General features: G+C 42.4%; 1 protein-coding gene across 1 annotated transcript in view; it reads right to left on the reverse strand.

Annotated features, from left to right (window-relative positions):
* Nucleotides 1-16,776: 16,776 nt before the first annotated feature.
* The window catches only part of LOC146643173 (CCR4-NOT transcription complex subunit 3-like), a 42,162-nt gene continuing 38,824 nt past the window's right edge, over nt 16,777-20,114 (reverse strand). Inside the window, exons 17-19 of the mRNA XM_085395801.1 lie at nt 19,857-19,989; nt 19,409-19,534; nt 16,777-19,273 (exon numbers count right to left, since the gene is read on the reverse strand). Coding sequence (XP_085251927.1) covers nt 19,175-19,273; nt 19,409-19,534; nt 19,857-19,989 — 358 coding nt within the window. The 3' untranslated portion in view covers nt 16,777-19,174. The remainder of the gene's footprint in view (nt 19,274-19,408; nt 19,535-19,856; nt 19,990-20,114) is intronic.

The raw sequence follows: 20,114 nt of genomic DNA on the forward strand, positions 1-20,114 counted from the left end.
ATATCAACTCTCATTAAAAATATATACATTTGCATATCATTCCCACATTACCATCTAGCATGGGTAAGGAATACATGGTGATAACACTGAATGGGTGGTCCAACATGAGAACTACATAACATGAAAGTCACATATAAGGAAAATAATAAAACAGGCAAAACGACTGCCGTTGATGGAAACAATGATAAACTGGTACGATGAGATATTTTGATTTTTGTGGCATTTTATTTGTAAATTTAAAAAAAATAATAGTACAATGTAACGCGCATGGTTTGATGCATGCTCGTCCAGGTAAGGAAATCTCTCATCCACTCATCCAATCGATTTCTTCAGCTGTCTCAGCTGAATGCTGGTTCCCCCAACCTTTTAAACAGGTCACTTTCTTGATCATTACTATGCAAACTGTCATGACTATTGATCAATAACCACTGATCAAAGCCCATTGATCAGCGAAAACTGATCGATGGCCATGAGTACCATTCACAGAGAGTTGGAGAATGGCTGCAATCACAGCATTGTAAGATGGTGACAGCCCCCTCCTCGTGTAAATGGCCTCCTTGACTCCCTGCTCAAATTGTACATCCTCATCATTGAAAGAGTGTGCATGGCCTGTAGGTGTAAATAGACTGCAAAGTCCTGACATGATGAGTTAGGTCTCGTCAAAGGAAGCAGATCTTTGAAGGTGACCAATTTTTGACCCAGCAGTGTTTAAATAAAATGCATCTCAGCTGTTCTGATACTCCTGAAATGTCACAGATCCATAAGTTTTCACTTAGGCTGCATTTGTCCTTTTTCTCTCCTGACTCGCACATGCAATCGCTTCACATGCAAAATTGATTTTAAGCCCTGTCGCTCACACGCAGAGATTTATCCAGATACTTGAATATTTGGATATTACTAACTGTAGATGATGAGATTTTAAAGTGTTCAAAACCTTAACATTTAGGAATATTTATAATTGTTCCACGACTTGTAGATGCACCTTTTTGCAGGCTGGTGAACCTCTGTCCACCTTTATGTCTGAGAAACTCTGCCTCTCTGAGATGTCTTTTATTTTCTTGTGTCTTGTTGCCAGTTAACCTAATTAGTTGAAAGATGTTCCTCCATCTGTTGTTTTAGTAACACTTACTTAACATACTTTTCGACCCTTCCGTCCCAAATCTTTTGCGGCGTCTTACTGCCATCAGAATTCAAAATGATCTAACATTTTTCATGAAATTGTACAATGTTTAAACATATAATATTTACATTTTACACAGTGTCCCAGTTTTTCTAGAGCTGTTCTTGTATTTCCTTATACAAGTTAAAGGCAGGGTTATGTCGGGTAGGGATGGCAGCAACCAAAATATGTTCACACGTTTTAAAATAACGAGTGCTGTGCTCACTGTGTCACACACATTAACATCAGCAGAGGGAGATGTCAGAGTGACATCACTGAAGTCACAAAGCAAGCATAAGACCTGCGACATAACTTATGAGGTCACAGATGAGTGTGAAGTATCAGGTGATGTAAGAGGCATTATGCAGACACAATTACATTCACTAAGCTGAAAGGATGGTCAAGATAGCCAAAAGTCAGACCCACACTGATAATCTGCTATTTATTTGAAATTTGGGGGAAATATGCATAAAAACTATCGTACAGAGAGGGATGTGATACGATTAATCTCACTGTTATGAGTGTATTTTCATTAAAAATCCAAATAGCAAAAAGATAAGAAGTAAAAGAGAACAGCTGGCCTGCCTCTGTCCTCTGTGTTTGTAGGGTTAAAATAATCTACCAACACCTCTAAATCTCACAAATTGATGCTCTTTTTGAATTTATTCAAGACAACAAAAATGTTAAAATGTCAATGTAGCGACTGTTTTGACCAATATAGCAACGCCTATGAAGAGCTGTTATATGCTACAGTCACACTAGTGGTTGGAGACTGCAGCACAACCAAAATTACTCTGACGGTGTTCAATGAAATCGCTGTCGTGTTGCCTTTGAAATGGTTGCAGTAATTTTACAGAGTCAAAGTTAGCAGCTGAAGAGGGTCAAGCTGGCAGTGGTTGATCTTATAATATGATTCACTGTGATAAATAAGCCAAAAACACAAATCTGTTGATATCCATCCAACTATTCGCCTTTTTCCATTTATCCAATTCAACAAATGTCCTATTTTTCTTTTATATAGAAATATAATCAGAATACAACCGGTTCAGTCGAGCCCCCTGTCACGCTCTTTGATGCAGACTTACTCACACCGATTGAAACATGTTAGGATTCTTGCTGTGGTTATAAATTAAATCAGAATCTTTATCAGTCAGTCAGAGTTGGCCTGTGATTGTTTGGTGACAGGTTGCTTCCATCCAGGGGAGCTGTGCAGCTGCCCTGTGATTAAAAGTGGTTTGCCTAAAGCAGGGGTGTCGGACTCCAGGCCTCGAGGGCCGGTGTCCTGCAGGTTTTAGATCGCACCCTGGGTCAACACACCTGAATAAAATGATTAGCTCGTTACCAGGCCTCTGGAGAACTTCAAGACATGTTGAGGAGGTCATTTAGCCTTTTAAATCAGCTGTGTTGGATCAAGGACACATCTAAAACCTGCAGGACACTGGCCCTCGAGGCCTGGAGTTCGACACATGTGGCCTAAAGGTTGCTTCACCTACTTGCAATTGGTCAAAAGCAAAAAAAAAAAAAACCCAGTACAATCGCAATTTTACCTAGATTTGATTTTTTTTAATGGATAAGTATGTTCACATTGTAAAAAATACTGGAGAAAGCAAATGCATTGGTTTTAGACTCTGCACCCACTTTGACTCCCACTATGTTCGTATTTTGGAGCCATAAAGGATCATTTGGAGATAATTTTCAGATGGTTTGAACGTGTATGCCTGAGGAAGAGTAGATATATTGGACAAATGATATTGAATATGGAGCTACCAGGCAGGAGGAAAAGAGGAAGACCAAAGAGATTCATGGATGTAGTGAAGGAGGATAGGCAGAGGGTTGGTGTGACAGAGGTGGATGCTCAGGATAGGGTGAGATGGAGGTAGATGGTTTGCTATGGTGACCCCTAAAGGGAGCAACTGAAAGAAGATGAAGAAGAAGAGGAGGAAGTGACCATATTTGGAAGAGAGTGAGAAGTGCTGAACACAAACTGAAGCACAAACTTTGTTGATGGTCAGATTGTTCCATTAAAAGGCTCTAAAAAGCACAAACAGCAAAGACAAAGTGGAGCTTTGTCAGATGACTGAGTGAGTTAGCAGAGGTGAGTCTATCAAAGCAGCTGCAGCCCTGACTTTAAGCCTTACAAGCATCCAAACAAAGAGCTTTCCAAAAATCCGTCACCTAACATGTAGTTAATGGGGAAACTATCATTAGAGAACTGTTTTTGCTTTAATCATGTTTATTTCCTCTGTAATGGTACATTTGTGCATTTTAATCTGGGAGTCTATGAAGATGAACCCACGTGTTAACCAGTCCAAGTGACCATCAGAGGAACTGAACTTTTGTGTCTTTGGCACTGGCTTCATTTTTTTAGTCCCAAGGGTTTCCACGTGTTCTCACCTTCGGTGGTTAACATCGTAGCCAAGTAGTAACAATTTTTCAATTAGACGGATACATGAGTATAAATATCTATGTTCAGGCTAAGTTATAACATCTTTGATTAATTTTTTGAGAATTTAGGCGGGTGTTTTTTTTTAAAGAATAAGCTTAAAGTTGCCCCCATATCTTATTTATCTTATAATAAAATAAGTGTATCCAGTCTTTAGTCCTCTGTGGACATTTTTGCTCTTGGACTTGTTACAGCCTTGTTTGGTGTGAAGACTGTTGATTGTGGGACAGCTTGTTGCTTTCTTCTGCTGTCCTGCTCTGATGCGATGTTCTGTCATTGAGTCATAGTTTAGTTTCCCCTGCAGGCTGTTTTCACGTCACTCTCCAATCAGTGACTGTGGACTGGAATAACCTAATGCGAGGTGCACACTGACTCCCGACCTGTGTCGCATCCTATTCTTCTCTCCCATCTCCACGTTGGGAAAGATCTGCTCTGAGAGCAGCGTGTCTGTTAGGGAGGAGGCTGAGCGATTTTTGAAGCTGTGGTTTTTGCAGTTAGCAGCTGTTTCCGAGCCTCGGGCACTTCAGGATCTGATAGCGTGGCAGGGAAACTTTCTTGGGGCATTTTCCAATGTCTGCTTCAGCACCACCACCTCCAACAGTCATCTCTGCAGTAACATGTTTGAACAGATGAGCGTCAAGACGGTAAAATGTAGGTCACCGCAAAGATGGCGTTTGCTTGAATGCCTGCATGCTGCGAGGTATTCGGGAACCTGAGAGGAATCTTTTTTAGGTTTTTAAATGTAGATTTCAGGTTTTTGGTTCACTTTTCACTATTTAAATGTAAAATAAAATCCTTCAGGAGTGTGAAGGGTCACCAGGTTTCCTCTAAATGTGCACAGAGAGCTCATCTCTTTCTCTTTGTTTCCATTCCCCTGGTTTTCTACTTGTGTTTTGATTGTGTTCAGCCTTTACATCACTTCCTCCAGGGCAGCAGGGGGGTGGGAGGCGGCAGATTGGGGCCGGGGTGATGTTTGACGCTACAGTCGTCGCAGGGCTGCTCTCAGTGGTGGACCTGCCAGACCTCAGTACAGTCAACAGACAGGAATGAGTCAAAGTGTCCTCTGGCCAGCAGTGAGTGCGTCACCCGCACACATGACCAAACACACACACAGAAACACACAGAAACACACAAACTTGTATAACTTGTATGCTAAGGTGCTGGTTGTGTCTAAAATATCAGCTTTAGAGACCAAAAATGAGCTTTTCTGTTCAGCTTCACCTAAAAGTCTGAAATATTTCTGTTGACTAAATTATCTAAGCTTCAGCTGTAGATAAGAGAAATACATTTTAGTGTAACTGGAGTCCATTTGGAGTTTGAATCCCAGAGATCTGAAATGTTTTCATAAAAAAATAAATTTTGCCAACACTTGTTCTTGAGTTTATAGCTTTTGTAACACGTTCAGACAGAAAAATGTTCTGGATTTTTCTGGATTGGTAATACATTATTTTTTTCTAATGATAAATAGATTGGAGCAGCTGAAGGAGGTGGAGGTGTAGCCTACGTGCCCAGAGTGCTACTCCGTTTTCCTGCAGTGAGCTCACTGATACCACTCTTGTGTTCTTTTGTTGGGTAAAGCTGTATCAGTTAAAGTGAAATCGGTGGTTTGCGATTGTGTAGCTGTTTGATACCAGACGTGTTTGAGAAAACAGTCGGCTTTAGTAATTTACCCGAGGGAGAAATGCCACGGTGAATTTGAAGGGGAAAATTGTCTCTCCTGTGAAGCCTGAAGTGGTGGAGCACAATAATAACTCAAATAATTATTAATTATCATCCAGAGGCGACTCTTTGTATCGTTGGAAAATGTCTGATGCTAGTTTATGATTCTTATAAACATGACGATTCTGCTACAGGAGCTTATGGCACAGTGAACGATGCTTTCTTTGTTACCAGGCAACCTGTGGCCATAGTTGTATTTATTGTAGGGTTTTTACCTTCAAATGTTGAGTGCATTAAGGTGACTGTTGCTGTGATTTGTGGCTAAATAGATAAAATTGAACTGAACGGAACTGAATGGTAATGGTACTGAAAACGTCCCTGTGCACAGTAATGTTAGAAAAATCACTTCTGCAAATAATGACTCTGAGTTTAAGAAGGAAAAGAAAACAAAAAAACATCAAGCTGACAAGGCTACGTATTTTCTTTAGTTCATAACCAGATCAGACTTTTACAAACAGGCAGATAAAAAGAAAAAGAGAGAGTAGTGACGGAGCTCAGTTTGAGGACAGCCGTTGTGTAGCAAACAACTAAAAAACTTGATTGTTTTTCCTTTTGGCTTCACCAGGATCATGAGGTGGGGGAAAAGTACAGACTTTAAAGTGTTGTTAGGTTGGGCATAATGATTAGTTGCACAAATTTGAGCCAAGTGCCTAAATGTGTGCCCAGGAGGCCCAAATATAGGTCATCCAGCTAATGCTGTGAAGCTGGAGGTGTTTAATAAACTCACATCGGTGGGAATTCTCACTAAAGCCTAATTTTCATATTACTGGTGTTACCTGGAGACTTCAACTAATTTGCAATAATTTCCAAAATTGCCTGTAATATTAATCTTGGGTGAATCTGCAATTTCAGTAATTTATGGAATAAAAATTCCACTTTGACTAACCAACCATAATCTACCAAACAGAGAGTTTACTGATGATTTTAGTTTTTTTTTTTTTTTTTTTTTTGCCTGTCCCATTTGGTTCTTTAGCCATCAGAATTGTTGTCTGAAGACCAACAAGGATACCCAATGGATTTACTTTGCCAAATGGATCATCGTGGCATTGCCGTATTGGTCCGTTTGGTCGATCTTTGTTTTTATTATTTATTATATTTTATTTTCAGATGTTACAGACGGGACAGACATGAGTGAGAGATAGGAAAGGGAGAAAGAAAGAGGAAGGAAAGGAAAAACAGAAGGGGAGAGGGACAGTGAGAAAGGGGGGGAGAAAAAAAATAAAAATCTCCTGGATCACCTGTTGAGAGAAAAATAGAAAACAAGCAAAAAAAACAAAGCAACATACTAAACACAACACCATCGCATTAATCTAGCTAAGTGTAAACAGCAGTAAATACTAAATATTCAATGTTGTTGTGCAGCACGCAGGACAGATGTGCTTCGAAGTAGCAGCCAAGAAAGGTGTAATTTGGGTCTACGAGCAGTGAACACCCGTGTGCATACCTGTGTGGATCAGCGCGCTTGTATTCCAAAGGTTTCTCCATGTAACGATCTGCTAGGGAGTGTGGGGGGGCCACAGCCCCGTCCTCCAGGGTGTGAAGCAGGTATGGAGGAGATCAAAACTCCAGACATCCAGAGGCCCCCAGAACACAAGAGACCATGGAAGACCAACAGAGGGGCAGCCGCGCCACTGTTCCAGTAAGAGCTGAGGAGAGTCCCAGATGAGGGTTCACTCAGCAGCCGCGGAGCAGAAGTCAGGGGGAGTTGCAGTGACGCGCCCGTGAGCTCCGCCGGCCGCCAGCTGTGCCTGAGTGACCGAGCCCCAGGCCGAGAGGCCGGGGGCACCCCACCCCCGAAGGGGCCCGAGCGAGCCCCAGGCCCCGATAAGCGGCCGCCAAGGAGTGAGCCGGTGTGTACCTGGACGCCCACCCCCAGACACAAAGAACCACCAACGCACCCACACCTGAGGGAGTCCGCCACTGGCAGGGGAAGTGGTGGTAGGTGGAGATAGGCCTCCAAACCTTGGAGGGCCTGAGGTGTCCCCAGAGAGGTGGCGTCTGATACCCAACCTGACATATAGACACAGACATACAGGCACACACAGACACAAACATCCATTCCCCCCCTCGTGCTCTCAAATGCACTCACTCCACACTCAACCAACGTGGAGACAGACATAAAGAGACGCTGTACACACGATCACACTCCCCAAGCGTACTCTAAGCCCCGGGTCTAGGTACCCTTGCCCCCGATTTTAGTGCAGTGTGAATCAGCATCTCTCTGACTTTGGTCTCATTTTCTTCACTTTTTATATTTTTTGTGTTATTTGCAGCTTTTTCTGTCTCTGTTTAATATCTTCCTCCTTCCTGATTTCTTTCTTCTTATTCTTCTTTTTGTGCATATTATAACCTGAGAAAATACAAAATGCAGTTTTTTTAAATGATGATTTAATTTATAAAGAGGGGGGAAAAAGCTATCCCAACCCACCTGGCCCTCAGTGGAAAAAAATAATTGTTATCCACTAATTTAGAAAACTGCCCCGGATGGCTGGCATATTAAAATATCTCCAGAGCTCATCAAAAATAGAACCCAGACCAACATCTAAAGAACTGCAGACCTCATCATCATCATTATGATTTTATAATTCACAGAAAAACCAGCAGGTTGCTGACCTGGAAGATGTTGACTTGCTACCAAACATTAGATTGTGTATCGCGTAAGTTTCTGCTCGGCAAGTTGTTAACAAATATTTGCAGATAAGTTGGCGTCTTTCATGAAAACTATGTGCGTCTGTGGCAATGTGGTGATGACCAAAGCAATCACACAGAGGGTTTTGATGCAGGACCATGTGACCTAGCAACAGCCAGCAACCACATGCCAACTGGTTGGGGAATAATGGAAGTGGTTGCCGCTGAGTCACCAACCACTCTCTAGGCCTGCATGACTGAGGCCTAAGAAGACCTACTGGATAAATTTAATTAAACAGGGTTTCAGGGAGTACATCTCAGAGGATTTTCCTTTACTGTTTTTTTATGTAAGTTCACATTTTATGAGACTACAATGTTCAATTACATAATAAAAATACAAATTAAAAAATGTGCCGCATTAGAAGTACCAGATAGTGACATATGGTTGCATGCACACAGCTCAACACTCATATTATGTTCCTCACACACACACGACTGCTTGCACAAACTCAAATCTTTTCACACATAAGCTTCAGAAAAAAAGGACTTGAGACATCACAACTTGTAAAGAGAAATGTTCAAAAAAACAGGGAACACATCTGCAGGCTTTGACCTCGGTTAAGTCGTGTTAAAATGTAGCGCACATGGCCAAGGAAGAAGAAGGAGATAGCGAGTCTCTGCAGCCGTCACGCTGGCAAACAGCAAAACAGGGACATATGGAGTCACATCTCCATATGTCGTGCTGCGGTTTGCACCGTGTGAGGAGTAAACAAACATCGCTCAGGCACATGAAAGCACAGAGAGTGTAAATAAGTGGGGCAGCGGTTGCCCAGAGGTGACGGACAGGATGGAGGCAATGGGTGTGGGTGGGTGTATGTGTGGGTGGAACCAACTTACTGCTGAGGTGCACTTTAGGAACACTCTGCGTACCTGTGTTGTGTAGGGTCTGCCTGTACAAATAAAACTGAATTGAATTAATTAATGAATTTGATGAAAACGACAGCTTTATACATTTTTGGACACATATTTAAAAAAGGGGAGAGAAGCTTTAGATGGGGAAGAAAATGCAGCAAAGATCCTGAGTCACATTTGGAAATGAGAATGTTTGGTGTTATTGTCTTGACTTCTCAAACACCAGGATGTCACGTCGTTGGGCCTTTTCAGTTATATGTCTAACTTGTTTGAGCCTCAGAAATGACAGATTTGAATGTGCAGTAAAGGTTCTTGAGGCATCGGGGTGTGTTAGGATGTGTTTAAACGTTTAACAGTTAAATGTTGAAGAAAAGAATTAGATATTTTAATCACCCAGCAGTTTAGCAAAGTAACAGGATAATTTTGTGGGGTAAAATTGAATGATATTAAATTTAATCTTTGCTGTTTTTTTCTTGTTTTCTATCTGGCTCTTAAATGACTTTATCTCACTGTCTTTATGAGTTAACGTTTTCAGCATTTTATAATATCATTGTCAATCACTTCCTGTTTTATTTTGACGGACGGTTTATAATTGTTGTTTATGTTTGTACTTATTCTCCTCTTTCCCCTTTGCTCTCCTCCTGACTGAGTTTGCTTGTTCCTTATTATCGTTCCCTCCCTGATGTGTATTTAATGAGTGTCTGTGCTGGTCATCATTTCTCCCTCCAGTTCCTGCTCCTCTTTTGTTGGCTTCCTGCTTGTATTTGTCCTGTTTGCCCTTTTTAGATTTTTCCTGTCATCAATGTGCAGCGCCTAATGCACTTTAGTGACTAAAGTGCCCTTTGAAGTCCGACCTGGTTTTTGTCTGCATTTGGGTTTTCCCTTTGAACATTGTGCTCAGCGTGGGATCAAATGCTTCATTACTTTGCCCAGTCTAAACCAGTTCCATGTATTTCCACTGATAATAGATCAGGCCAACAGATATCTATTGTTACTGTCCTCACATGGAAATGAATTTAAACTAGTCACACTTCATAATGTTCGGCACTCAAACTGTTTAAATGTGTACTTGTTTTTGTTTTTTGTAAACATCATGGATGTCAGCATCAGTCCACCAGTCAGAGGACACAGGGCAGCTTGTGCTCATTAAGTAGAGAATTAGGCGTATTTATAATAACAATTTAAATGCTTCAGAGTTGGTTCTCAAAGTAGAGTTTGGGGACCCACTGGTTTCCACCACCCAATGACTAGTGGTCACCCAGTCACCCAGGTAGAGACTGGTTGGTGACGAACAGATAACCAGTGGATTCTAGAGAAAAATGTGAATTCCCTGATTGGTTAGAAGCAGTTGTTGAAGCCTGCGGACAGTTGCTTGGAAATTGATTGCTAACTTCCACTCATGCAACCCTAGAGACTGCTAAGCGAGCTCCCAGTTACAGCCAATTTCTAGGGAAAATTGTGTATTCCTTGATCAGGTGGCAAGTGGTTGGGAGGTTGCTGCCAGTTGCCAGGGGAAATAGCAGGGATATGATATGGGGTACAAAATGTGCAAATGTTGGTGACTGTTTCAATCTGCTAATGATCAAAGCGATCACAAGGACACTCCAGTCAGGAAATGTACATTTTTCCTGCATGTCCAGACTTTGCCAGGGTGTGGCCAATCTAGATGATCTCTATTTGACTGGAGGCAGAAACATGACTGAAGCGGTCCTGGCTTATGGACAGCTTTGGAGAGCATTGTTTACATATTGTCACAAGGGGGCAGTGTCGCAAGCAACCAGTGTATGGGCTACTGCTGTGTGTCAATTAACCAGCTGTGAAGAAGAACAAAATGAAACTGGCTGTTAAAAACTATGAAGTGTGTCCACAGCAGTGACTGTCACAGATTTTTGATCTCTGAAATGTTTTTCTGCATACTTTCAATATCGAACTGCATACTGTGAGGTTTTGGGGGATAAGAGGCACGTTTGAGTCCGATGCTCATGGAAAAATATGAATATGATCAACAGTTCAGCTCAGTACAGAAAATAGTTAAGCCACAGCCACAGTTCGACTGTTATCTGAATCCAGACCCTTCCTATTCCCAGGATATCAAAGATGTGTCACTGCCGCTGGTATACTGGCAGTCAAGCCTAAGGCGTCTTTTGGAGCACGGGGTTATGGGAATAGTGAGCTATTCATCACGTATAAACCCATTACAGTTGTCCCAGGGTTACATTACCCATTACAATGCACAGCGTTATTGTTGGAAAATGGTGCCATTAAATCCAAAACACAATTTTTTACCTAAAGCTAACCAAGTTAAAGAAGAAAGTGAATCAATCAACTCAGCAAGTGAAGAACCCAAAGGTCCAAATGGGACATCAGGGACAGTCTCCTGGTTGATAATCCTGTGACTCATGTTGCCTCCATCCCTCCAACCTCTATGACTCTCTTTGATCTGCAGGACCATTATTTGCTGGCGTCACTGTGTCACAGAGTGTCACCAAAGGGTCCTTTGTGCACACTGGTGAGGTGTAGATGCCATCTGACAAATCCACAGCGTTTCACACTTTATAATAAGAACGTGTTTAAGCATCAGTAAAATAAAATTAACCCAAAGATGTGAGGACATAGCTGAGCTCCTGTTAAACTCCGAGTGTCTAGTTCATGAAGTTCGGTTTTATATTTTGTAGAAATGAGCTGTTGCTAGCATGAGCGGTCATGGCTGCAGCTGGTGCACGATGTAAAAAGTCTCCATCACAAACGCTCGGGATGAGTCAGTTTCTTATCAAAGTGGTGGGTGATGATAATGATGAGGCTGCTTTAAGTGCAGATGATTCTGTGGAAGGATGATGGCTGGATGTACTCCAGGTTTTATGGTCTGCACTCTCTGCATGAACCCTGTTCCATGTGAGCGTGTGTGGTTGGCTTTTGGATTTTTATACCTGTTATTCTGTTGAATATCCAGAGAAATTAAAGGAAAAACAACCAGAACAGAAGAGCACGAAAACAATAAACACAGTTGCTTGTGGACAGCTGAGCAGCAGGATACGATTCAACGGTAATAATCTGATCATGCTTGTAGGAAAAAACGCTGAGATCTTAATGACTTTGAGGAGGAGGGCTTAATGTCTGAACACAGATGGTCTGTGCTCAGTCAGACTGCTCAGCTGGCTCAAGTCTGGAGAGGAACAGAGACTTCAGTGACATCTGCATTTGGATCTGTGGGGAAAATGTCAGTAAACAGAGTTGTAGAAACACAGTCAGCCTTCCTAACACAACTTCAAGAGGTCAAAACTCAGCAACACACAGTATCGGCAAAAACCTTTATCGTTTTATTGCCTGCCACTTTTTAAACTCCATGAACTCACAGAGTTCACATGAGATGATAAGCACAATGTATTTATTTCTGATCAATATTCTGAGCAATATTTAAAAAAAAAAATCAGTTCACTAAAAGGTTTGTGCGTAAACATGATGTGAATCAGTGTAATCACCTTCAGATCCACCAGATCTGAACCCTGCAGTCGAGTTTAACCAATGACAGTCAGCTCAGTCATCTTCATCAAAACACTGAAAGAAAGAAGATCATTTGGATTAATGTTGATGTCCACAAATTTGATAGATTAAAGACCTGGCAGCACATGGTAGCTCAGTGCATTACCAGCATATATTACACTGTTTTTTTCCTTTAATCTGTCACCTGTTGGAGAGTTGACAAATTGCTGCTAAAAGATGAAAAACAAAACAACGTAGCTCAATAACATACATAGAAAAACAGCAAAAAAAAAAAGAGAAGAGCGGAGATAAACAGATTTTAAATAGAAATATAGAAGCATCTGCTGACTGTGTGTGCATGGAGTGCATCTTTGTGTGGGCCTCAAGCTCGTCATGGCACACAAGAAGGCACTACAAAGGGTCATTAACATCGCCCTGAAAATGATTGGCCGCCCCCCTTCCCTCTCTGAAGGACCCCTACACCACCTGCTGTCTCAAAAGGGCACGCAGCATCTCGAGGGGCTGCACACACCCGGGACACCGGCTGTTTAAGCTGCCGCCGTCTGTCAGGGGACTCGGGGCGCTGAAGTCAGGGGCAAATCAAGGACGGCTCTTACAACAGGCAAAATGCCTAAACAGTGCAAATACCTGAGTGCTCTTATTTAAATCTCTGTAAATATGATTCACATTTTTTATTCTTTATGTTATCTGTGATTACTGCCTTTGTACAGAAGTTCTCTCCCACATTAGTCCTAAAACAAAGTATGACAATAAAGAGTTAACGTTTTCACCTGACGTCCAGGTGAAGCTGAAAGCGGTGGAGTCATGTGATGTTCGTGTGGGCTGGTTTGATATTCTACACTCAGTACTTCAAGAAAAATGAACTGACTTAATGCTAAAAAGAAATCCGAGTGTAAAACAGTCTTTAACATACAGCATCCAGAGATTTTAATGCCGCAGCAGGTCTGAGTGGAAGCGATTATAAATACTTGATACAGTATATAGTAGATACATTTTTTATCTATGAAATAAGCAGTACCTACATCCATTTAACAAAGGGAACAAAGTAAAAGAACAGAACAATAATCCACATGCAACCATCCATAAATGTAGAGAAATGCCATTTATGAGTAAAAGTGTTGCACAAAATGGAAAAAGCTTCTCCTAACTGTACATGAATGTAAATGAAAAAGTAAAGAGCTTTTTCCCCGTGCAGACAGAAGACCTCTGGGTGCAGAAACAGAACCATGAGCAACAAAGAACATATGAATAAAGGATTCTAACATTATCCTTGAAACAAATGCAGAGAACAAGCAGCACATGCAGCTTTTTGATTCCATACGGCACCACATTATACAGTCACAATCAGAAATGGTAAAGCGTGATGCTCTTATCACATAAGCCTGCCATGAAAGGTCCTGGCAGATGATGTAATGCACTGCCGTTTATCACCTGTCAGGTCCCAGAAGTAACAAGATCACAGCTGGAGTGACAACCATGGAGTTGATTGCTGTTGTTCAGATTTGGTAGCTGCTCACAGGATGTCAATATGAGGTTCAAACAGATGCTGATGGAAGCAGAGGAGGCCAAAAACAAAACCAAAATGGAAACATAAAAGACGACTAGCGTGCATGAGGACAGAATTACTTGCATGTGTCTGTGAAGGTTCTCAGTCATCCAGGTCATCGTAGTCTAAGGAGCTTGGAAAGAAAAGCGTCTGGACTTCTTTAAGTTGTTTGAAGACGTTTCACTTCTCATCTGAGAAGCTTCTTCAGTTCTAAGGTCAAATGGTGGGGAGTCCCAGATTTAAACCCAGTAGGAGTTTCCCCCCCAAAGATGGACAAAGGACCCCTTGGTGATCCTCTACCTAACCACATGAGCCGAAGTGTGAAGCCGAGGTGTGAATTGTGATTACCTGCATGGTTCAGAGAAACAAGTTCACAGCATCAAACCAAGACAAGAACAGGTTTAGGGACATCTGGGTCTACAATCAAGAGATGTTTTCATGATTTGAAACTGGGTTTTCATCCAAATGCAAACCACTGGTTACAGCCAGGAAGACGACCAGATTAGATTTGCTTAAAGAGACTGCCTGGAAAAAAAAAAAAACAAACTAAAATCTTTGGACAGATGAAACCAAAATGAATGAAGAGAACAGTGTGGAGGAGAAAAGAAACGGCTCATGATTCAAAGCACGCACATTACCTCCATGTTTGACAGGTAATATGACATAGGGATGAGTGGCTGTCAGTGGAACAGAGCCACTAGTGTTTACTGATGATGTGACCACTGATAGTATAATCCATCCTGCTGCTTCTGACTCAGATATGAGCAGACTCATTGTCCATTTTCACTGCAGTCCAAAGACCCAAATCATACTACCAAAGTAAGCCGAGACAGTTATCAGGTCAGTCTCCTGGTCTCAACCCAATGAAAGCTACGTTGAAACCAAGCACACCATTATTTTTCTTGTGACATTACCAATAAGTTTGATGTGTCACATGGCCCTCTTCCTATTGAAAAAACAAAAGTTGTATCCAAGATGGCCGACTTCTAAATGGCCACCATGGTCACACAGGACTTTAATATCACCAACCATTCCCATGTTATTACAGTGTATCCATATAAATGGCCCACCCTGTATATTCACATGAGCTCTAATCACCCCCGTCATCAATCATGTTTGAAGCTTCAGATGTTCCCAAACTCCCAGAAAAACCAAAACACAAGTGCAGATTTCTGAAAAGTAATTATTTTATTAATATTTTACAATCCTTTATTCATGGTTATGTCATTATTTACTTTTTCAGCGCCACTTTGCAAGTGTCATTATTCCATGCTGTCTGATGACAACAACTGAAGGAAAAAAAATAAGGAAGTTTGAAGGATGAGAAGTCTATACAACACTTCTTTGCCAAGGGGCAGAGAGAGATTCACATTTCAGCTCTCGGATTGACCTCTCATCCCTCCCGCTTGTCAAAAAAAAGTAAACCCCCCCAAAAAAGTTAAAAGCACGACTGTCAGTCAAGTGAATAAGTGTAGAGTTGTGTGTCAGGTTATAAAAACACTCCTTTGAGAAGTCGCTGATCTTTAAAAAGAACAGTCCCCGTTCTCCTCTGGCTTTTAAAATGATCTCCCCCATTTCTGGAACAAAAAAAACAAAACAAAAAAACAAACAAAGAAAAAGCACAACCTATCACAAACTTGATACAAAATATAAAGATAGTCTCTCTTCCAGGTGCTGCTCCAAACATTGGAGGATATTTTTATTAAAAACAACAAAAAACAACAAAACAAAAAAAAAGAAAAAAAGAAAGAAGAGTGAAATGAAAAGGGCCGCTGTGGTGTAAAGAGAAGAAAGGATGGAAATTAAACCTGCGGTGAGAGTCTGTCCTGGAGGGGAAGATATACTGTAGTTGTGCTGTGGCAATGGGAGCTGCTGGCGGATACATTTCCTCATAAAATGGTCTATCAAATACTTCCTGAGAAATAAAGGAAATATCTACCTGGCATGAAGAGGAGAGGAGGCGGCGGCTAAGAGAGAGGAAGAGACAGAAACTCAAGTGTTTTGTGTCAAAAACAAGAAAAACAAGAAAAAAAAATGAGCTGCTGTTGAGTTTTGCTGGCAGCTGTGGAAGAAGCTCGGGCAGTGTGAGAACGAGTGTGTTTGTGTTTGGTGTGGGCCCAGTCGGCTCAGTCGAACCCTTCAGTGTGTAAACATGGAGCAGAGAGCTGGAGGACAGAGGAGATGTGGGCAGCAGTGCTGGTGTTGCTCTGTTTGTGCTCGAGCACAGAGAGGAGGAGGAGGAGGACGAGGGCGGGAGGAAGGAAAAAGGGAAGGAAAGAAGAGGCTGGTGGGAGACGAACAAACTGTCCATCCAGCTGCCGGCAGCATCCAACACCCACCATGATAACTGCTGGAGCTGCTCTGTGTTAAGAGGATCACGTCCCCTGGCTTTAACCTGCTGCTCAGTTTTAGACGTCCAGGGTGTGAGGCGCTCCGAGTGTCGGGTGTAGCATGAGCCCGGTCTCATACCGACGCCGTCAAAGAGAAATTTTGTCAAAGCTGCTGATGTCACAGAGGCTGATTTCACAAACAGAGCAGGTCAGGAGCTTTTTGTTTTCTAACACTTGTCAGTTCTCACATGTGGCACAAAACAGGAAGTGGCCCACACGCAGTCCTGAAAATATTTGGCTTGATTTATGTGAGGGAGCTGCGCTGATAGATCACCAATGCAGCACACAGATTTTGCACTAAGGGGCTGGCAGATTAAAGACCGGCCAAGGTCTGATCAGAACGCGGGGGACTCTAGCGTTCTCACATGTTACTAAAAGTGTGCTTGAGCCCCCCTTGGGTGCAGCAACAGTAATCTGTCATAAACAAGACAGAGCAGGACACAAAGCTCCCAAACGGAGCTTCATGGCCTCTCTGATCTTTGTGTCCACTGTTGCTCTGGTCAGAGATGCAAAAACGACCCTCTGTCTGTACTGCTGAAGACAAAACGCCAGTATCTGACGTCTTGGGATGAAAACATTTTGGCGTATTTTCAGGCATAAAGCTTCAAACCTAAATAAAGTTGTAGCTTAGCTTGTTGAAAGCTATCAGAAGCACCTGGTTAGCATCTTTCTGCTGCGTGCAGACACTGACATGAGCAGCTGATCGTATATTTGTCTGGCAGCCGGATGGGAAAATTTCTGCCGACAAGCCAGCGCAGCGAAGGTGGACACAATCTGATCTGTGCACAAACAAAACAAACAAAAACTCTATAGAGGAACATTGTGGACTGAGCTTTCAGCAGGTATTCATAAGTGCCATTATTGTAGTCGTGAGAGGATCCCCGTGCACCTCCGCTGCGTTTGAGTGAACGCAGAAAAATTTAAACTGTGCATGACGAGAAAACTGGGAAAGGAGAAGATTTAATTACAACTTGAGTTGTCCAAGCTTCTCCCAGTTTGAAGCCATTTTTGTGAAACTATGACATAACGCTGCCCACCAGGTAAAAGACAGTTACTACCAACACCTCGCCGGCTGCGTTGTCACACTCCTCCTCTGCGGATAGACGGGAGTAGGCAGGGCGGGATATTTTTAGACCAGCGGACAAAAAGCATGAACCACCTCACAAGTAAACAAACACCGACAACAACAATAACAAGAAACGGGACCTCTGGAGTGCGAGCGAGGCCTGCGGTGCCACCTACGACCAGTGTTTACCCGTTCGGCTGCTGGTTGCTTGTTTTCCCAAACAGACCAGAAGAGAGAAGCTAACTGCTGAGCTCCGGCTTCACAGAGCTGTAAAAGGACGCCTCATCGTCACAGCAGCAGGGCAGGTGACCTCATTAATCAGCTGTTTTACACAGAAATCCAACACTTTTGCACCTCAGGAACTTGACACCTGTGATTCCAATGATAACCGCCACACTGGGGGAAGAGATGCTAGGCCTAAATACCAGCTTCTACTCGCTTGTTGAGGCGGATGAATTCATTCATTAATAGCCTCACCTACAGCATCTGATATCCGCTGCTCTATTTCAGCTCCTTCGGCGTCTGATGATATAACGAGTTAGAAAAATAGATCCGAAAATGCAGAACAGCAAATAATTTTAAATTTCATGATTAGGTTTTCATTAGTTCTGCTTACTTTTACTTTAAACTAAATTTTGTATTTTTTTTTATTTTTTTTTCCCTCTTTTAAACAGATTCATTCATTGTGAATGACTTCCTGTTACTCCAACAAGACCCCAATCAGCTCTTGTTGTTGTGGAGATGAGCTTTACTTTTACATATATAAGGGTGCAGGTGAGCCTGGTTAGCACCACCTCTAACCAATACTTCACTGTTAACACCTCAATAACGGAGACAACCACACTGATCATGAAGGTCGACTTTACAGAAGAGCGATTTAAGTGCACAGCTGTACCTAATAATCTGGCCACCAACTGCATTTCACTGTAGATTCAATGTGGCTGTTCAAGTTCTCCACCTAATTTGTACTGAAGCAGAAAGACTGACGTATTAACGGGCACGAAAATGATGTGTGTCCACGGATATGAAGCCCTGCTATCATTTTATTCCACTACTCCAAATCCAAATTAATCTGGATTATAAACCAGTGGAAAACAAGGCAGAAGCTCAGCATCATTATGTCTCAGGTTATGCGAAGCGTCACATTAGCAGCTGTCAAGTTCATGAAGCAGAAAAGAGCTGGCTGCTCATCCTCTTTGACGCGTCCTCGTTTGCTTCTCACTTGATTTTAAAATTCATTTCTCTCAGCTGATGCAAGTCTGAGAAGTGTTACCTCACTGATGGAGTTCACATCTCCAGGTTTTCATTGGTCTGTTTAAAGTAGACAGAGCCTGCGCTGAGAATATAACTGACCAATAATCTTTGGCCTTTAAAGGGCGGGGCTAACAGAAGCAACAGTTTTAAAGCCAAATTAACAGGATAACTCAGAGTCGAGGGCAGGGGATAGTAGAACATTATACGCGTGATTATTTTGTGTGTGTGTGTTTGTGTGATTTGTCTAAGCCAGGAAATGTTTTTTATTTAAAAAAAAAAAAAAAAAAAAAAAAAGGCCTGCTGATGAAGAGATAGAAAGAAGAAAGGAGGAGATGATAGGAGTGGGAGGGGTTATCACTGCCGGTGTGAGGATGGTAAGGCGGGATTTGGAGGGTCAGGAGGAGGGACGAAACCCGCCCGCCCCCCTCCGGCCCGCACGTCTCCTTTTCCCAGCGAGCTGAGGTCAAATCCAGGAATGTCAGCAGGTGGATCAACCTTCTCCATGCGTCCATCTCTCACTTTCTCAGCTGTCAGTCCTGTCGCTTCTCTCTGCACGTCACTGGAGGTCTCGGTCTTCGAGGTACCGGTACTCAAACGTGAAGCCCTCCTTCTTCCGCTGGCCCCATTTCTCATAGTCAAAGTAAATGTATGTTCCCTAAAACAAGCAAAGAAAACACTAAGTTTGAGGACAAAGAGGAAGGCGGTCAACGCACGACTAAATGTTTGCAGAAACATCCATATCGTTAACATTTTTAAACTCTGCGGCTGAACACACAGATGTGATTCTCACCTGCTCAAACTCATCAGTGATGGTCTTGGGTTCTTCGTGCCTCTGAAACCACATCATGTACTTTGTGTGGAACCTCCACGACTGCTTCTTCAGGGCTTTGGCTGCCAGATACTGGGCCTTAGTGCCCTGCAGAGAGGGAGAGAGGAGAAGACGAGTGCTGAGAAATGAGACTAAATTAGGAGCACGTTTTGGCTCTGAGGAGAAAGAAATCCTCAATTTTACTTGTAATATGATTCATAAATACCTCATGAGCCTAAATTAAATCTGACTTTAGTGTAATCAATTTAGTCTTGACCCTGGACTCCCTAACAGGCCCTTCTTTCATTTAAACTAATCATCTTCATCCTCCAAATTCCGATTCAGCAGATCCAATTATAACCTAAAACAGTCTCACAGAAAGAGTTTGCTGTAAACAACATTTAAGCAGAAACGGACCAACACCGCTTACCTCCAGGTAGTAAAAGATGAAGAAGAGGGTCTCTGTGGAAAGCCTCTGGTAAAACTCTACAGTGTCTGAGTGGGGCGGTGGCACCTGGTGGTGGAAAGGCAGGGTGGGGCAGGGGTTTCTCATCAGGTACTGCCTGTAATACAGACAGAGAGGGGAGTTAATGGTTTATAAATGACGAAAATGGCAAGAATTTAGCATAACTTTTTAGATAACACGCTGCATTCCTAAAGTCTTATCTTCAGTATAGAAGGGGGGAGA

The sequence above is a fragment of the Rhamphochromis longiceps genome, linkage group LG22 (assembly GCF_057381845.1).
Source record: "Rhamphochromis longiceps isolate RC_006_pf linkage group LG22, R_longiceps_female_GT1.1, whole genome shotgun sequence".
NCBI classification, from domain to species: Eukaryota; Metazoa; Chordata; class Actinopteri; order Cichliformes; family Cichlidae; genus Rhamphochromis; species Rhamphochromis longiceps.